General features: G+C 33.1%; 1 protein-coding gene across 1 annotated transcript; it reads right to left on the bottom strand.

The window, feature by feature from the left end:
• Positions 1-12,432: 12,432 nt before the first annotated feature.
• LOC149415168 (uncharacterized) lies at positions 12,433-19,914 on the bottom strand. Its single transcript, XM_089643027.1, has 3 exons — positions 19,198-19,914; positions 18,411-18,747; positions 12,433-12,503 (listed from the first exon to the last, which is right to left on the bottom strand). The coding sequence occupies exons 1-3, from the start codon at positions 19,912-19,914 to the stop codon at positions 12,433-12,435; spliced, it is 1,125 nt and encodes a 374-aa protein (XP_089499153.1).
• Between the last annotated feature and the right edge of the window lie 183 nt (positions 19,915-20,097).

Below are 20,097 nucleotides of genomic sequence, written 5' to 3'. Positions count from 1 at the left end.
ATATGGGTATGAATATCATTATTGGAAATGAAAAGCTACAACATGTTCAAGTAACGAAATATTTTGGGTTACTCATAGACTCTAACCTCTCGTGGAACTCCCATGTTGAGAATGTAAAATCCAAAATTTCCCGATAACTGGTGTACTTTATCGACTCCAAGGTGTGCTCCCCACATCTTTACTGCGTGCAACATATTATGCTATGATCCACTCCCACCTGAGTTATCTTGTTAGTATCTGGGGCACTATTACCAAAAAAAAAAGTTCCGAAGTACAAGTAATTCAAAATAGAGCCGTACGTAATATATATAATCTGCCATGAGATACACATGTCGAAGATATATACTCACAGACACAAATACTTCCTTTTACGGTCCTGCCAAAGTATAACATCACAACTGCCATTCTACAAATAATTCAACACACCAACACTAAACCAGTTTTTAATTCTGACATACACCTGCACTATCACAAAATCAAATACATTTATTGTCATCTACTTACACGACCAAAATTGGAATTAACTCCTTATAATACATTGCACATAAACAATATAACGCATTACCTTGTAATTTAAAACTTTCGGCAACGAACAAAAAACATTGGCAAAAGCTCTCAAAAGCTATTTCCTTAGCAGTTTCATTAATGACTAACACAACATTTCTCTGGAACTCCATAATAACATCTGCGTTTATTTGTTTTATTTATTTGTCTTGTCCTTAATCTAATGTTGTCTTTCCCGAAATGAGTTTTATAAACTCACTGGGAATAATACATTATTACTTTGTTATCATTTTGTAATGTATTTTCTTGTAAAAAAAATATATGATTTTTGCGATGTACATATGTCTGTCATGCATACTGAATTTATTAAAGAAGTAAGAATAAAGTCGTTTTGAAAGAAGGAAGTATTAATACTAAATGTACCCACGTGTAACAAGGTGGAGGAAAAAAAATTTAAGTGGAGATGGATTACACGTAGTTCCCGTGAGCACTTAAGTCATAGACCCATTGTGCTATCTCTTATTTTACCTCAATCCTTTAACAACAACACAGAAAGCTCACCAGGGTTGTCATTGGGTATGTGGCTATGTCTTCTGGTTCTACTGTATGTCTCCTCAGGTATCTGAGCCTGGTTCCCACCAGGGCAGGACATTGGCACCATAGGTGAATTAGAGTCTCTTCATCCTCTTCACATTTCCTGCATCTATTGGTGTTTTCTACTCCCAATATCTGCATGTGTCTCCTGAGATGGCACTGTCCCGTTAGTAGTCATATCAGTTCAAGGGTAAGACACAGTAGTTACTTTAACCCGTTCTGGGTTCACAGCACACCAAAAACTTAGACACTTCTTTCAACATCTACATAAAATGTCACTTGTCATGCGAATTTCAAGGTTTTGTTAACAGTTAACAGTTTCAATATGTTTGTTATCACTATAATTATTTATTATTTGTAATCCAATGCACTTGTTTAACGTGTTACACTTTATTTGTGTACGGGAAGCGCAATATAGATAACGATTTTTTTGATTTTATACTTTTAAAAGGTTAAACAGGATGTCCGGGGGTAAAGTGCGCTAACTTGGAGGTGATTCTACATGATATAGCTATCAACTTAGTAAAAAAGATTAATAAATTTTTCTAAATTCCAATCACCTCCCGGAGTTAGCGCACTTTACCCCCGAACACCTGGTTAATTGTAATTAATAAATACGAAGTGTCCGGGGAGTCTGATTGAAATCGGAAAACACAATTGTCTTTTAAAAACAAAGTTATCAAACGAATTAACAGTTTAAAAAGTTTTATCTGCTTATAATGTTTATTTTTTATATTTCTTTGTCATTTAAAAATATATTGTGTAGGTGCAAATATTGAATAAACGACTAAAATTAATGGAACATTATTGGTCTAGTATTTTAAATAATTGCTGTTTATGCTAAATATATAAATGACTGTTTTTTTCCTAAATAAAATAATAAATAAAATTAAAATATTATGTGATTACATATAATCACATAATATGCATATATATAACATCATAATGTTTGATGTCATCACTTAAAATATTTAATTTTATTTTAAATAAATGCTAAAAGGATAACATGTAAGGCGCCATTTTGTGAAAATTTAGAAATAAAAGGTCGCCAATAAAATAAATTGTTTCTAATTCATGAAAAGCTGATACTTTGTGGTTTTACAATAAGGATGCTTTTCAGAAAAATGAGAGTAAAAGTAAAGAATCATTGAGTAAGAAAATCTGAGGTGATTTTACTGGTATAATTTATGTATGTTTTAGTAAAAAAAAATGATGCCATACCTATTAAATAAAACAAATTCACTGTTTTTAATCACTATTTATTATTAGCAGAATGATTACAAATAGTACATATTGATAGAAGTAAGTAGGAACATAGGTGAGAGTAACCATGTAGAAAATTACAAAGCCATAACAAAGTATTTATAGGGTAAGTATATAATATATGTTATTAAACAGCCATGTTTCAAACTGTTATTAATACCTCCCTAGTTGAGAATAACTCGTGTTTATGGAGGGAGTGTCGTCTTAATTATTAATTTTAGGAATACTTCTATCCATATGAACTTTCAAATTATGAACATACGTGTACAGAATAAAATTTTATATTTTATTTTGAATATAGAGTCAACAACTATTTTAAAGTGACGATGGCGATGAGTATTCAAGTAATATTGAGGATTTTAACATGTATTGTCAACCAATTATTTAGAATTATGTTATTTAAACGAGGCCTCTCAAATTAATATTTTTGGCTATGGTAAGTGGTTATGTGTTACATTGTGTCAGTGTTAATATTTCTGTAACCTTATTTCTAGATGTCAAAGGGCAAGATATCAGTGACGACTATTTCAAGGAGGATGCTCTGTAATCTCTGTATCAATTTATTTGTTTTATTTTTTTTTAATGAAATCTTTTTACTTTACAACTTGTGAAGGTTACCTTTCAATGTAATTTATATCATTATATCATATAGTTGAAGATAATACTAGTAAATCTAAACGATACATGAAATAGAACAAGGCGCAGATAAATAAAACGATAATAATTAAATTAAATATTTTTTTATTTAAAAATATATTTCTTTTATATAAAAACATAAATATGTTATACTAAAAAAAACTAATTACAATAAAAATGTTTTATTTTTAACGTAACTACCCAATTCAATAGAAAAAAACGTTTCTCGTGTTTGAGTTGGGGAGTAGTGCCATTACAATATATTATATTGGGTAAAGAAAAGAAGAAAGTTTTTATTTATAAAGTAAGAAATAAATAAAATGTATAAATCATGATAACAAAAGTATAGATAATGAAAATAGACTACAATATCTGTTACTAAATTAGATACGCACTACGCAGTAAATGTAAATAAATTTAAGAATATATTTATTTATATTTAACATTTATTTAAGAATAAAAGTAACATAAAAATAATATTATTACATTTCGATTAATAAATAGGTAGTAGGTGGTATAAGTACATGGAGTTATTTGATTCATTTGAATAAACGGAGCTGATAATATTGCAAGCGAAGGTACATAATACATAGCGACAATAATCTGTTGGTGGTTAAAATAGTGGACTAACTTGCTGGAAACAAAAAGCACTGAGTAATCAATATAGTGGGTGGTTTATTTATAGTTTTGGTTCTTTGTGATCCTGCCCAACCTAAAATGACGTAGATAAGCAAATAGTTAACAAGAGCATAGTACACATTTTTTGAAATTTTAAATATTACCAGTAAAAATGTATATACATTGTAACAGTTATAATTGCTACCCCAGGAATCGAATGTTGACAAGATCAGTAACTGGGAACGGATATTGACTTGAAACAATCGCCTTTTCGAGTGTATAGCCGCTTGTTTGGTTGACAACGGAACAGTGCAACTAGAGGTAGGTCCTGCGAGTAATACAAAGAAATACCTAGTAAAAATACCGGTGACAAAATACTCAATCGAAATCCATGGGGGGCGGGGGGTTGTTAGAGAATTTATGTGAAAAATTATTCCCCAAAAATTCATATGAAAAAATCTATAAATATTAAAAATCCCCTCAGTAATTTTTCAAATTCATAGGAGGGGGGTGGCTAAGAAATTCCCTGCCAAATAAGTAACTGTTACAAATACCTATCAAAATAGTACCTATTAAAAACACCCACCATAAATACCTATTCAAAATACCCATCAAAAATATCTATTCAAAAATACCCATCAAAAATACCTATTAAAAATGCCCATAAAAAATTCCCGGAATATTTAGTCCCAGTGTAAAATACTTGTAGGTGTTTTGGAGATTCAGTCCCAAGTACAAAGTATCGCATGAAAATAGCCGGTACTTTTACTGGGTACGATAAATACGCCTCACCTCGAAGAACTCTTGAGTAATTGTTCAGCGGAAAGCTTACGGAAGCGATCTTCTTGGAAGGATTGATGGGTGAATCTCTGGATGACATGGCCACGAGTTAGCTAGCATAGCTTAGCAAGTTACCGGACATCGTGTTTCTAGATTTTATTATATTTTGTGAGGTCAATTTTGACTCCCAAAGCGCCCGTCATTTTGTATCAAGGTTAGTAGTTTTGGTTTTTATAATATGACATGTACAAATTAATGCTTTGCAGTTAGACCAACCTAAAAGCGTTTCCAAAGGAACCTTGTACACGCTCTGAGATGTAATCAGTTCTTATTATAGAGTCTCAGGTTATGTTGTGTATTTTTTATTTATTAATATTTTTCTGGTACATACATTGGTATATTTTTATAATAAAGGAAACACTTTTTTATATAAACAGTTAAAAAGTAAAGAATAATACATTTAGCAGATTAACCAAAAAAATGCCACACAGGCATCGCCAGTTCGTGGGTATACTTGTGTTTATTAACAGTTAAAATTTTACTCACATACATGCATTATCTTTGTAGAAGATTACAAGATAAAATTTAAAAAAAACAGTGTTTACTGAATTATAAATCAAAAGACATGATTGAAAAATATTAAAAAAATAAATTAAAAATGTTAAGTTACATCAGGTCAGATGTTACAGCAGGTCGGATGTTACGGCAAGTAAATGTTTTTATCAATAGTATTAAATTCAATTTCTGTAGCCTTATAGAGAGCATTATACATTTTTGGTGTTATAAAATACGCATGTCTTTGCGCAAGTCTGGTATTACACAGTGGAACTTTAAAAACATTTAACCTATTACTAAATCGGTTTACATTTTTTGTAAAAAGTGTATTTCGAGCAAATATATATTTTAAACATTGTAAACAGTTATTTTTCTTATTTCAAACAAATTAGCTTCTTGGAATAATTGCAGAGAGGGGTTTTTCATATACTATTAACTTGTATAATACACATAAATGAACACGTGTAAATAAATGTTTAAATTGACATCACCGTTTTATTTCGATTCTACCCAACATCTGAGTAATAAAATATAGATGGTTTAGTGTAAATGTTAAAAATTTTCCTTATTCGCTTTACTAGCTCTGTAATGTAGCTGTTCTACTTTAAGTTTTGACTAATGTTCACACCCAGATGTTTAAGAGTTTACTTTGTCTCATTTTTCATCGTGGATTATACTAAATAAACGTTCTGTTTAGGTAGGTACGAGTATTTTCTGTAAAGAGAATGAGACATTCTTTTTTGCATTGTTATAATTATTGGGTGAGTAGGTTACTATCGAACCATAATTGTAAAGTGTTAATAACTTATGGTAGATATATTTTTAAAAGTGCATCGTAAATAATATTAGAATTATCTGTAAAAATCGAAAAATAACTTTAAAGAAATGTAAATCATTTGTGCGAAGTATTTTGGAATACGCATTCACTATCTGGTCTCTCAATACATAATCATAGGATCGAACGCATACAAATAAAATGAACTCTTGAAATTACTTATCCATTATCAGTTTGGAACGAACAATGATTAAAATTCACATTGTAAAATACACTCTCTGACAGCTAGACGTAAACATTCTGACATATTGCTTCTACGCAAAAGTATGCATGCATCAGCTGATATTTTATCAAACATTTTACTCCAAATTAACATTAAAGCCGCACCAAGAAAATACACAAAAGGAAAAAAAGACATTTTCCATATTAAAGCATCCACTCAAATACTCCTTTACCGCGAACCTAAAGAAATAATCATAAATATAAATAAAAAACAAACACGAAAGTTCTACCATTCATTATGATAAAAATCTGATAATGTGATGAAGCCATTGATGAAGCCCTTTATTATAAAAACAGTTATGTGTAATGCGAGTGAGTCATCAGCACACCAATATTAAATTTCTTGTTTATTTATTCAACCTTTTACCCATGTCTTGCTTGTAATTTACATTTGGGCAAATTTTCACTTTACTAATTAATGTTGCGAATATTTAATTAATATCACTCCTTAAATATTCATGTACCTATGTAAGTTTTTGGCATCGTGACTAGTTTAAGTACAAAAATTAAATTAAATAAACAGTATAAATAAAGGAATATTAGAAGTTATTTTTCAGGACCGGTTCATATGCAATATCAACTACTAAAGGACTGATACTTACTAGAACCTAATGCTTAGGCATCCTTTGTTCCAAAATAATGTCATCAAATTTAAATAGCTTTATTTTATAACAAACAAATACCGTCGAAATTATCACAAGAGAAGTTTATAAGTATATTTAGATAGTTTATACCTAAATATACCAATTAGGAATTCTCTTAAAAAAGCAGAGCACTAACAATTTTCGGACATCCCTAATAATGAATTGTAAGTGTCACATGACTTTTTTAAATTATTTCCAAAATAAATCATTATTAACGAATGACTAAATTCCTCAATTTCACCCTCAGTCTTGACGTTCAACGTTCATTGGGCGACAGTTGGCTATGTCTACTGAAGGGTTTGTGATTAATAGCTTGGAATTTTAGAGAACGTTGTCGAATGTCTCGCTTTTGTTGAGCGTATAAAGCCCGACGTTGACGGGCTTCTTCCTCAGTTTCTTGTTGTTGTTGCATTTGTCGAAAGTCTCGCATCTTTTGAGCGTGTAAAGCTCGACGTTGTCTGGCCTTTTCCTCAGTTTCTTGTTGTTGATGCATTTGTCGAAAGTCGCGCATCTGTTGAGCATGTAAAGCCCGACGTCGATTGGCTTCTTCTTCCGTTTCTCGTTGTTGCTGTATTTGTCGAAAGTCACGCATCTGTTGAGCCTGCAAAGCCCGACGTTGGGTGGTTTCTTCTTCATTTTCTTGTTGTTGCTGTAATTGTCGAAAGTCTCGCTTTTTTTGAGCTTGTAAAGCCCGACGTCTACTGGCTTCTTCTGCGGTTTCTTCTTTTCTTTTTCTTTCCTTTTTTATTTGTTTTTCGCGATATTTGCGCATGTACTCGGCGTGTTTTGCCCGTTTGGCTTCAGGATCAATGTCTTTCATAAAAACCCGACGTTTACCGGCCTCTCCTTCAGTTTCTTTTACTCTTGCTCTTTCTTTTTTTGTCTGTTTTTCACAGTGCTGTTCACGAAATTTGCGCATATATTCGGCGTGTTTAGCTCGTTTTGCCTCAGAATCCATACCTTTAAAAAAAAAAGAAAATTAAAAAAATCTTTAAAATATTATTATTTTTTATTTCTTAAATTAGAGACGATCAGAAATTTAACTTTTGAATGAACACCGTTATCTAGTTAGGAAGTAAATAACGCTTTCTTTAAAATGGAAAAGCGCAAACTCTTAAGAAATAACAAAATAACATTTTTGGTTCTAATTTTATATCATTGGAAAATGGCACTAACATTCAAAACGATTGCGAGTTTATTGAATCAGAGTTAAGTCCTGTTCCCGAATTTTGCAATTCATACGGGACGGCTTAAACAGTCTGGATGATTCTCCTTTTACTAACGCCTGTTCATGCATTTAGAGAGTACTGGACAGCGTCATTGTCAGCTTCCATGTAAAGAGTGGAGTGAGGGTAGGAATCGGTATATCGGACATATGAATTCCATTGCAGTGCAAGGCGATTGGAGGAGTGAGTCCGGCTGGAGAGGTCAGACGGTCTCCCTCAACCGGCCTCTCTCCCAGTTCAGGATGTTGGGAAGATTCATTCTGTTTGTTTTGGTCTTGACCTGGACAATCCTTGCTCCATGAACCCAAGCGAATTACTTGGGGTAATCATTGGCAGAGGTTTTGGTTATCAAATAGAATTTTATAACTATTTCCTCCAAAATTCTCCGAATAGCAATCAGCAGATAAGTAACTTAACGTAACTCGAATTTTTCATAATTGCGTTCGAAACACAAGATTGGTTTTAAGAAGAGCAAATTGGGAAGTTACAAGCTTAAATACTATTGCACTTGGAACACGAAAAAGGTTTTTCTGCCAATTTAGCAAAATCTGCAACAAGAATTTGTTATATTCGAAACACGAGACAGTTTTAACTTAAGAGATCTGCTGCAACTGCGTGTGAGTTCACACCCACAGACCAAAATAAATTATCGTTATAATCGGAATGCGAAAATGGTTTTACTCCGAATTTTGTACTATAATATGAGTCTGCAACTTGAATTTTAAAATAACACGGAACACGAGGATTACATTTATTTAACCAGCTGTACCCAGCCACGCGTTGTTTTGGCTCAGTTTAAATGTGCAGAAGGAGGAACAATAGCGCGTGTTGCTTTTACATCCAAAATATGGCGCTTTATAAAAACATGTTTGTTCAGCAGATGGCAATGTTTTTCAAAAAAGCATGTTTTGACCTATCACAGGTGACATCTATGTAATCGAAAGAATTATCGCAAATTTAAGATTTTTAACAAACGCATATTTACATATATATTTATTGAAGAAGATTTATACTGGCGAAAACGAGAAAATATAGTGAAAAGTAGATACAAGTACAAAGCCGTAATAATTGTTCTCACGAATTTTACAGTATATATTTTTTTCAAATCTTCAACTAACAAACTTGAAACTGAGGAATAATAAAAAAAGTAATACGAGGGGGACAATTGAACGCGTCGCTCTGCCAGAGTACTAACTGACAGTACTAACAGCACTAGCTGGTTTGAAACCGGTGATCCAAGAGGTGGGACTGCCATTGATGTTATGATTTCTTTTGGTTTTGTTAGTAAAAAAAATTTATCATCTCAAAATGTATTCGAGTAACCGAAAGACAAACATGAAGACTCGTACTCAGTTCTCATCTCCTCACTTCGTCATGTTACAAATTAAATTCGCGAAATTCAAGTTGCCGACTAACATGCTGACACACCATGTTTGATAAGGATAGAGGTTTCGGCACCAGGAAAACATCTGATAGAGTATTTCATATACTTTTTATCGATAAGTAACTTTTGTCCATAAGTTAAAAGGGTTTTCTGGGTAATCACCAATCACCTTCTTAAAAAATCACATTTTACTGATACAGCAGTAGGTACTCTTCAGTAGGTAGGTAGGTACATTCGCCCCTATATATACGAGTTATAAACAAACGTTTTAAGGAAATTTGGCTCACCCGTCGTTTGGTGAATTCTTACGGAGGGCTCAAGGCAATCATTTTTAATATCAGAGACTCCGATATCAATACGACTATAAAAAAATTCAGTTGCTTTGATGGTGACTCCCTCTTCTAGATTTGAAGGCTCCGTTGAACTCACTTCACCTGGTAAGAGAAAAACATTCACCGTAAAATAAAATCGAAAGTATAAATTTGCATTAAATTCAGGCCTCTTCAAGGTCCGAATTACAGAAGTCCAATCTTATCTTCCCAGATCCCCTCACAGCATTGTACGACCGGGGGGTTAGTATATTTCTTCCGTATGCATAGAAAGGGGCGCTCTCGTAAGGTGTCAGATATCTCAAAAAAATAAATATATAACCCTGTAAGGTTAAAATAGATAACCCTGCATAACAGCGTATGTGGGTATAGGTATAATCGATGCATCTAAGCAACAACTCGGATTTATTTGTACGTAAAAAAAAATAATTTTAAATACCTGCATTCTTCTCGGAAATGAATTCCGGACATTCTTGTTTGATAAAAGGATAGTCTATATCCGTATGTATCACAGGAACACTCGCTTCCGCACTTCTTCCTGGCTCTAACTTGATGGTGGTAAGATCCATAATGTTATGTAAGAATCTTTTTGTTCTATTTTACTTCAAATTCATAACAAGTTTGAAGGATAACTTAAGAGAAGGAGTGATTGTTTTCGTTCGAGGTAAACAAATTGACCTCAAAATAACATAACCAACAAAAAATGACAGGCTCATTCTGTGGAATTTTATCCATAGATACTTAGAGAAAAGAACAAAAAATGATTTCATGAAAAAATCTGCAGTGTTGCCATTTTAAATGGTTAAAAACGTTATTCATAAAGTTTTTTGCTTGTTCTAAAGATATTACGAACGAGTAGTACGGGAATGTATGTTTTTATTTATTTATTCGTTTGCTTTATTGGTTAAAATGTTTCTCATTTCCACGTTACCGTAGTATTGTTAAAAATATTACTAATTTTGTAAAAAAAATACGCTTTTAAATGACACAAAACGTGCGCTATTATGATTCGTATTTTTATAATTTAGTAATTTCTTACTATTACCAGCTCTGTATTGTTTATCACCTGAATATTAAGTTGCCTTCATTATTTTGCTGTATTATCTAATAAAGTGTGTATATTCCATGTAACTGCAGTCTGAGCAGAGCATTAAGGCCCGTTTATAATAGACATAAGCGGTAAGAATAGGCCGTTGCCGTAATCGTCGTTTATAATTGGAATAGGAATATAATAGAATATGCCCATCGAAGTGACTATGACGTTGATACTTGTCTATGTCAACTGTCAACCGAGAGTATATTCTTCCTCCATCTTATGAAAGTCATATTGTTTTATATAAATAATTTATTTCATGGGAATTAGTAAAGCTAAAAGCAACAGAATAAATAAATACTCTTAACACTGGTTTGACATAAACTGACTATCTCTAAACAGCGAAAAAACTCACGTTATACCATTTGCAATAAAATCAAATGACGTTCTACATAATTTTGAAATAATTATAAATGACAATTTAAAAAAACTGTACAATAAACGGTTCCACATTGATAATTTCAAAAAAAAAAAATATTTTGGAATAAAAATAGACAAAAACCTTAACTGGAAAGATCAAATCAACCAAACCGTCAACAAAATAACAAAAGTAATTTATATATTTCTGAAAATTCGAAATTTTTCTCTCATTGAAAATTCTAAAATCAGTCTTCCAAGTACAATTAAATCTCCAATACGCTGTAATCAGATGGGGAGCTGCATACAAAACAAATCTACTCCCTGTTGAAATTGTACAACGTCTAATTATAAAAATAACATTTAAAAAACCGAGAGATTATCCAACACACCTAATTTTTGAACAATTTTAAAGTATTCAAATTTAATATTCTTGTCCAAATAAACATTATAATTCAAATAATAAAAAAAACATAATCACAGCTTTTTAACTGAAAGTCGTACTCGTCAAAAATATATTTTTTCAACACAAAAATATAACACCACTTTTGCTTAACATCATTACATATATCTATGGAAAAAAAACGTCAACAGCCTACCCGAAAATATCAGAAAAATTGAAAACGATAAACACCTCCTAAAAGCAATTAAAGAGAAGTTCAATCTAAAAATACCTAAATGATGAAACTATCTTTTTAATTAACTATAAATTTTAAATTCCTAAATCATAATTACAAACACTAAATATTCATCATCTTGATGCTCACCACTTTTCTAAACAGAAGCGCCAGCTTTTATAGAAGAGGAATATTAAAAAAAAATCAAAAGCAGTGAAAAGTTATTTTAGTTAACATTAAGGATTATTAAACATTACTCTATAAATTGTTAATTATTTTGTTATTACTATACTCAAGGGAGTTTAATATTAACACTGTGCATGTAAAAGAAAAGGAGGAACGAGTAAAAAAAATAGGTTACTTAGTTACAAACAAAATTAAACATTTATTAAAAAAAGTGTACAAAGTTAAGGGTTAGTTTAAATCTAGGCTTAATATTATTCTTAATTTTAATTCTTAAAATTAATTATCCGTTCCTTAATCCTAAATTATTGTTCATTCAATGTCTTTAAAAGTTGGGTCGCGTTACTAACTAAACATACCAAAATTAATCAGGCACTTTTCTTTACGATGATTCTGGATTCGCGGATCTCCACGTTCGCACTTATCACTGATAACACAAGCTTCAACTTGGGCTGGTTCCGAAGGGCGGAATCAGTTGAGACTGGGCCAAGGCTCCGAAGGGCGGAGTCGGCAGGCAGCGAGTCCTGAGAGGGCAGCTTCATGGGAGAAAGTCTGGCTACCACTCTGGCTTCCTGGGCAGAATTTCGCGGGGTTACGGGAAGAGCCTCGGCGACCGCTCCAAGGGGGAGGGCAGGAGGTTCCTCTGCGGAGGCGAGATGGTATCTGTTGGTTGTTGAAAAATCTGTCTTCAGCCGCGTGATCCGGCGACCGTCGCACGCCTGTGGTGGGGTGCTAAACTATAATGGTTCCGCTTTACTCCACTTTGGTACGTTGTTCGGGTCCATGGCGCTGGCGTCGCCATTCTCACAGCTAGATGGCGCTGGCTGGCTGAATCTGGTCTTCCGATTAACTTAAAGTTCAAAATTTATAATATATATTAGGTATCTTAATATTATGCAAACATACACTTGATATCTGGTTGCAAATTAAATTCTTAACCTAAGTTTACAATTACTCTTAGGTATTTGTAGAGATTTATAATTATTGTTAAATATTTAAAAATTACATTTTTACAATACGACCTTCAAATGATTGCAATAAAGTCTAGCATTGGGCGAAGGGTTTTATTACCCTTGGGTCGCTGGCTTAACATTTTCCCATTTCACTTTTATGACTTTATGAGGGTCTATAATGGGTGTATCCTTAGGTTGGCTTTCTATTTTTTTACATCGGTTTCCGGCCATTCTATACCACTAAATATTTAAGTCTAATAATACGAACTACCGCCTCCATCTGAGTGTAAAATTACAATTTGGTCGTTCCTTGAATTCAAGTCACGTAGATACCTAGGGACATATCAATTTATTAAAAAAAATTAAAAAATCAAATAATCTTATGAAATTTTTCATCCTGAGAGAATCTGTTAACATTTATGACATTTATTTTTAAAATAATGTTTTAGGCTGATGAATGGCACAACACGATCATCATATTGCCATTTTTTATTTGTTCCTCTACTAGTGATGGAATGATCGAAATATTTATATAATCGATTTTTTTTAACCGAAACATCAAAAGAGTCGAATGATCCATTCGAATGAATCGCTCGGAGTGCGGTAGCAATAGCTACGGACAGGGGCCGTCGGGGGAGGGGGGGGGGGGGTAGGATTCGAAAATAGAAACTCGAATATCAAGACTATTCCAATCGTAAAAAAAATTGTTTGCATATTCCGGTTGTAATTTATTTTCATTAGTATGGCAATATTTTTGGTAAGCAGGTACTAGCGAAATTTCAATCACTAATTTTCATTCCTGGCAATGATTCCCTTGTTGTCTGCTAGCAACATTAGTATTATTCCTGTTAGCCACGAATTTCAAATATGTATGCATATGCAATTAACATTTTTATAAATAATTAATAAGATTCGAATATCTACATACGTACAATTAAAATAAATAATTATACAAGTTTTTTAATTATTAAGATTTAATTTTGGGTACCTGTATCTTATTATGTACATTATTATTGTGCTGTAATTTTCATTTGCTGTACTTTGATATCTGTTTTATTATATAATATTGTAAGCTCCTGCTGAATAGCTACTTAGTGTAGCCAGTAGGTACAAATTCCCATTAATAATATTTATAATGTACCTCTAATAAGATAATAATTATATGCCGTTTTGTTAAAAATAACCTCTAAATCTCATGTACGTTGTAGGCGCCTACTAGAACCCAAAACAAACCATTCATTCATTTGTAATTTGTATGCAATTCACAAATTATTATTAAGTAAATAAAGTTATTTTACAACAGAAAGCGTTTCATTTTAATTACTAACTAAGAGACACCGATGTTAATTTCATTCATGTTAATTTCAAATAAATTAAATATATTTGTTCGTAGCATAGGTAGCAGATAAATTATGTTTATATGAACGAACACATGTCACTTGATGAGTTTAATACATACTGAATATTGTATACTGCCCGAAGAAGCTACGGTTTAGTGAAACCCGATCAGCATTAAATATAAAAATGGTGTTTGCTAATTTATTGGTTTATTTTATTTTAAATATACACTACCCGAATGTCCCGAATAGACGATACATAACCTAAAAATAACATAGGTAGGTATTAAACCTTCAATTGTGAAAAACTATCACCATGAAAATCTTTTACACATAAACTATACCTACTGGAAACGTAAATCGTCACCTAAAAGTATTAATTCATAATTTACAATTCACACACGAGGTTGATTATAACATCAACATGCTTCAGTAGGCAGCCAACAATGTACTTATAAAATATTTCGTTTGTCAAGTAATCTGAGATATTTTGACATCTCGAAATATAACCTCTCGAATGTGAGAATCGATTTGCGTTTTCGAACGAATTCTGACAGTTTGAAAACGATTGTCTCGGACTGAACATTCGAATGATTTCTGACATTTCAGAGCGATTGTCTCGATTCCACTTTCGATGACATTTGAAAACGATTATTTCGGACCGTGCATTCGAATTAATTCTGACCAATCACAACGCTTGGCTGGCATCGATTATTTCTGACCAATCACAGCGACGACTTTCGATGACGTTTCAAAACGATTGTCTCGGAGTTGCATTCGAATTAATTCTGACAATGAATCGAGATATTTCGAATGGTAAAAAAGATCGAGTAAACCATCGATGATTCATCGATTCCGCCCATCGCTATCCTTTACCTTGTCTTAATGGCCATGATGACGTCATCGGCAGATCTATGGTTATATAGTGGACGAAATTTCTCCCTACAAAAAGCTAGCTTAGCTAGCTAACTAGCGAGTGGTTTATTTATGCGTTATGCGTCAGTCAGTCAATATTCGTTGTCTCTGTCGTTGTTTCTTGTCGCCAGAAATTATTATTTATATGGTGTTAAATTTATGTTGCTTGTGATTATTTCAATAACCAACACATTTCAAGCAAAGTTTTAATAGTTGAAGTACTTCTACTTCTTTAGTGACGTTTCTTCAACGTTTGAAAGTGACAGCCGCACTTCACCTTTACGTAAGTAGGTTCTAGTTATATTGAATAAGTAACACCTAAATTCCTTAATTGGTGATTGTTTATTGAAAGAATATATTGCTTGATCAATTTTTACAGCATTCTTATTATAACATATTGAGCTACCCAACACCAAACAGATAAACACGTGTCGTGACGGGTTAGAGGACATGCGTTTGTTCATTGTTGACTTACGGCCGCTGTCACACAATAAAACCACGCGATTTGTAACTTCATTTAATCTTAAACCTGGGTTAAATAGTGTACCGGATTCCATTTAGTATAAGTCATAATAATGTCACATTTTGTCTCGCATTTACACCCAATATCAAAATAGACGTCACTATTTGCGTTTCATTTTTTCACCCTTAAATTATTAAATCATTTTTGTTTTCTTTAACCTTAGGGATACATTTGCCATACTAATATTATGTACTTCTAATATGAAAAACTGTTTTGACCCACGTAAAACTACACCAATCCAAATTCCAACTGACAGTTCTGCACTCATTTTGGCTTAATACTCGAGAATGATTTAATTTTACGGAAAGTGCATCTTTTAACGATACTTTCTGAATATCACATTTTCTGCAATCGCAAATATTGCGATTACACATCTAGTACTTCTCATAAGCATTACCAACTGTATGCACGCTAGGTAAAAGCGAGTAGCCAAATGACGTATACTTGATCATTATCAAATAGAATTTTTGGAACGAGTTATTCACGTCAGTTCATGCGATGCAACTTGTCTTGGCAAACCGGTGCTGTCTATAATACCATAAACAATTGTTTATAATATGAAAATCAAGTCGTAAATAAGTCTTCTATCTTCTAATTAATTCTTTAGTCTCTTAATTCATGATTTCAATAGACCTAATTAATATATCTAAGAAATTTTGGTTCAACATTTTCCATGGAATTGGAGTGGATTGTAATTTGGATTCGTGAAATATTGTCAAAATAAGTAATTTCATTGACAGGGGCAAAGGAAGTATTGTTTATTTTATTCTCATAGTTGAAATGTTTAATTAGCTTGTAAAATCTTGTTATGTCGCATTTACGTTTCAACGCAGTTTAGATACCTAAAGTTTGTTGCTTGCATCAATCTTATGATATAAGTTTATTTGAAGTTAAACTGTCTTCTATTGTTTTTACAACTTTGAAGTTTTTTAGATCGTCAGCTAAAATCAATACGTTTAAACAAATAAAATAGCAATATCACTATTAAAATTAAATGAAAATATTGGAACTTATATGTTATGTTATATGGTACCTGTACCCTGCCACGCGTTGCTGGGGCCAAGTCTCAGTCTCTGTCAACTTTGGTTTTATTTTAATGTATATATTATACCACATTTTTGTGTAGAAACGTTTTGTAACAGGCTTTATTTATTTTCAGCTGAGAACAATTACCATCACATAACACGACGGTATCACAGCAGTGCCATGGATCTTCCCAACACAGAGAGTGTTTCTATTAAGAACGAACCATGGTCGCAGGAAGAAAGCTCATGTGAAATGGAGTATACAGATATACAAATCGACCTTCAAGATGTGAAGAAGGAATGTTTGCAGTATGTCGAGAGTGTTCAGCTAACTAGTAAGTTGCATTCCGTAAATCAAAGATGTTTTTCAGACGGATTCAGTCAGGACAGCTGCTTTTTATCATTATTTTGAATATTTTATACTCTCGCCATATTTCATTACAAAAGTAAAACATCCCAAAAACTTCTTATCGGTTATCAGATAAAGTTGAATGAAAAAACACAGTTTTTAATACACCACTTTTGAATTGATAACCGATAGCCAACCGGGTTTTGCTTATCTTAAGCTTCATCAGGGCTATTATACTAACTCATTGTAATTACATACAGACACATTTTATATTAATAAGAAAATACAACGAGAGAAAGAGACTTATAGTGACGAAGACATCTTATTAGTGACAGAAAGAGATTCAAATAGAAAACAGGGATACAAAATTTTATAGAAGAGGTAGGTAAGGGGAAGGGAAAAGAGTTTCAGGGGAGGTAATATTTTACCATCAGTTAAATTTATTTGATTATTAATTATGTTGGAGTTATTATTTATTATTATTCATTAACGCCCTATCATTCTTTTACAGGGGAAATTGTCAATTTATGTATGTTAGTGTAACATAATACATGAATAATAGCATAACTATATACAAAATAAATCAAATGCTAATACGATGGTTAACGTCAAATGCAAATAATAACACCTGCTATTGTAAATAAAGCAAAGTTTCAAATATAAATTAAGTATGTACATTTGTATATATTATGCATACAATTATTCACATTTGTTTTAAACCAGTAAGACTGAAAACAGAAAAATATTTTACCAAGGGATATAAAAAATAATATAAATATAATACTGATAGATAATTTTGCTGAATTTATTCAGTGTTTTACAACAGCACAAATAAGTTTATTGGATGACTTTGACGAAATTGATTCTTCAAAGTTAAAAACTGAGTTAATAGTGTTTTACCAACGTAATGAGTTACACCATGCTTACACTTCTCTCTCTCTCTGGTTTCAATCCTGGGATTGGTTTGCAGCAATTTTATCGACTCTCCTCTTCCATTCTTCCCTGTCTTTTGCGGCTCTTTTCACTTCTGCATATGATGAGCAGCGCACGTCCACCAGCAGGTCCTCCAGGTACTCTCGGCGTGGGCGTCCCCTAGAGTTGGTCCCCTCGGTCATACCCTCTATTATGACATGCAAGAGGCCTTCTTGTCGTATAACATGGCCGATCCATCTTGCACGCCTTTCGGACAAGGTCTTGAGCAGGTGCCTTCCTCCTTCGATTCTTTGGAGAACCTCCTCATTTGTAACATGGTCTCTCCAGGAAATTCCTAACAGTCTTCTATAGGACCACATCTCAAAAGCCTCTAGTCTCCGTTTATCTCTTTCGGATAGGCACCATGTTTCGCAGCCGTACATCAAGATACTCCATACATAGGTCTTGATGAGGAGTATTCTTAGTTTTAGGTCTATATTATTGGATTCTATTATTTTCGACCTTTTATTGAATGCAAGCCTAGCCTGATGTATACGGCTGTTGACCTCGCTCTTAGACCGACCGTCCCATGTTATTTTGCTCCCGAGGTAGACAAACTCCTTGGTGTTCTTTAGTGGAACTCCTGCCATCTTTACTCTCATCTGATGTTGCATTCGGCCTACAGTCAGCAGCTTTGTTTTGTCTTTGTTTATCTTCATGTTGTAGTTGTTTTGAAGAATGCTTTGCATGGTTGTTAAGGCCTCTTGCAGTTCTTCTTCGCTTTCAGCAACCAAAGCAATATCGTCAGCAAACCTTATCATATCCACCTTTTGCCCGTGTATCTTTACACCTTTTCTGTGACTCATTCTCTCTCTCAAGTCATCAATCGCACTCTGTATATAAGCATTAAAAAGAACAGGTGACAGAGAACATCCCTGTCTCACCCCTTGTCTTATACTAGCTTCTTTTGTTTCATTGTCACATCTAATTATAGCGGCCTCATTCTTGTATAGCGCCTGGATTATTCTTCTATCTCTATATTTTATGTCAATTTTCTTCAGAATCTCGAAAAGTCTTTTCCATTCTACTTTGTCGAAAGCCTTCTCCAGGTCTATGAATGCGATGAATGTGTTTTGGTTTCTTTTTATTCTTTTTTCTAGTAGTATTCGTAGCGACAATATTGCTTCTCTGGTTCCTACACCTCTTCTAAAGCCATACTGGTCTCCGGAAAGGATGTTCTCTACTTTTGGTTCGATTCTTTTTAGAATGATATTAGTCAATATTTTTGAGGCATGGGATATTAGGCTAAGAGTTCTGTGTTGTTCACATTTCGTCGTGCCTACCTTCTTTGGTAATGCGACAATTAGGCATTTCTCAAAATCCTCTGGTATCTCTCCAGTCTTATACATGGTTTGTATCATTTTAAACAGGGCATCTGTGGTTCCTATTCCTGCTGGCTTAATTAGTTCAGCCGGAACGTCATCGATTCCGGGTGCTTTCCCGTTTTTGAGATTTTTCAGTGCGAGGTCAAACTCTTCTCTAGTGATTGGATCTCCCAAATCATCTGCGTCTACCTCATTTTCTCTTTCTATCAATGTTTCGTTGTCACAATTTCCCTTTCCATTGTACAGCATTTCGAGATATCTTTTCCACCTTTCTCCTATTTGGTCATTTTCGAAGAGTATTTTACCGTCTTCTCCTTCTATTGCATTACCTTTTCCAACTCTCATCCCAAAGAAGTCTTTCACCGCAGCGTGAGCTCTTTCTACATTTCCTCTCTTGAGGTCGTCGTTTATCTCATCGCATTTATTCTGGTAGAATGTTTCTTTGGCTATTCTTGACTCTCTATTTATTTTGTTTCTCAGCACTTTATATTCCTTTTGTGATTCAGCTCTTTTATCATTTTTGAGCTCTCTTCTATCTTTTATCATATTTAGGATCTCATCGGTTATCCATTCCTTCCTTGCTTGGGGTTTTTCCTTGCCTATAGTTTCCTCTGCCGTAGTTATAATCTTCGTCTTTATCACTTTCCAGATCTCATTCACGTTCTCCTCTTCCATTAAGTTGCACTCTTGCGTCTTTTCCCTAAAACTATGACCAATGATTTTCTAGAAATATTTTCAGTAAAAATAAAAGTTCTAAAATTTATTTGCGTGATCCCAATGACAACAGTTAAAAGTTAAATATGTTTTTTTAACTCTTAAACGATTTAAAACATTTTTTAGAAATACAATGAGTCAAGA

This window comes from Hesperophylax consimilis, chromosome 19 (genome assembly GCF_061612785.1).
Source record: "Hesperophylax consimilis isolate HC1 chromosome 19, BYU_Hcon_1.0, whole genome shotgun sequence".
NCBI classification, from domain to species: domain Eukaryota; kingdom Metazoa; phylum Arthropoda; class Insecta; order Trichoptera; family Limnephilidae; genus Hesperophylax; species Hesperophylax consimilis.
Note: the sequence above shows the minus strand (reverse complement) of the source record. Positions and strands in the feature narration are given on the sequence as shown.

Coding starts and splice junctions, on each gene's coding strand:
- LOC149415168 (XM_089643027.1), bottom strand. CDS start 19,914: ATGGAAGAGGAGAACGTGAATGAGATCTGGAAAGTGATAAAGACGAAG. Junction 18,748..19,197: donor TTGTCGCATTACCAAAGAAG/GTAGGCACGACG, acceptor GCTTATATACAG/AGTGCGATTGATGACTTGAG. Junction 12,504..18,410: donor TAAGAGCGAGGTCAACAGCC/GTATACATCAGG, acceptor AACAACCAACAG/ATACCATCTCGCCTCCGCAG.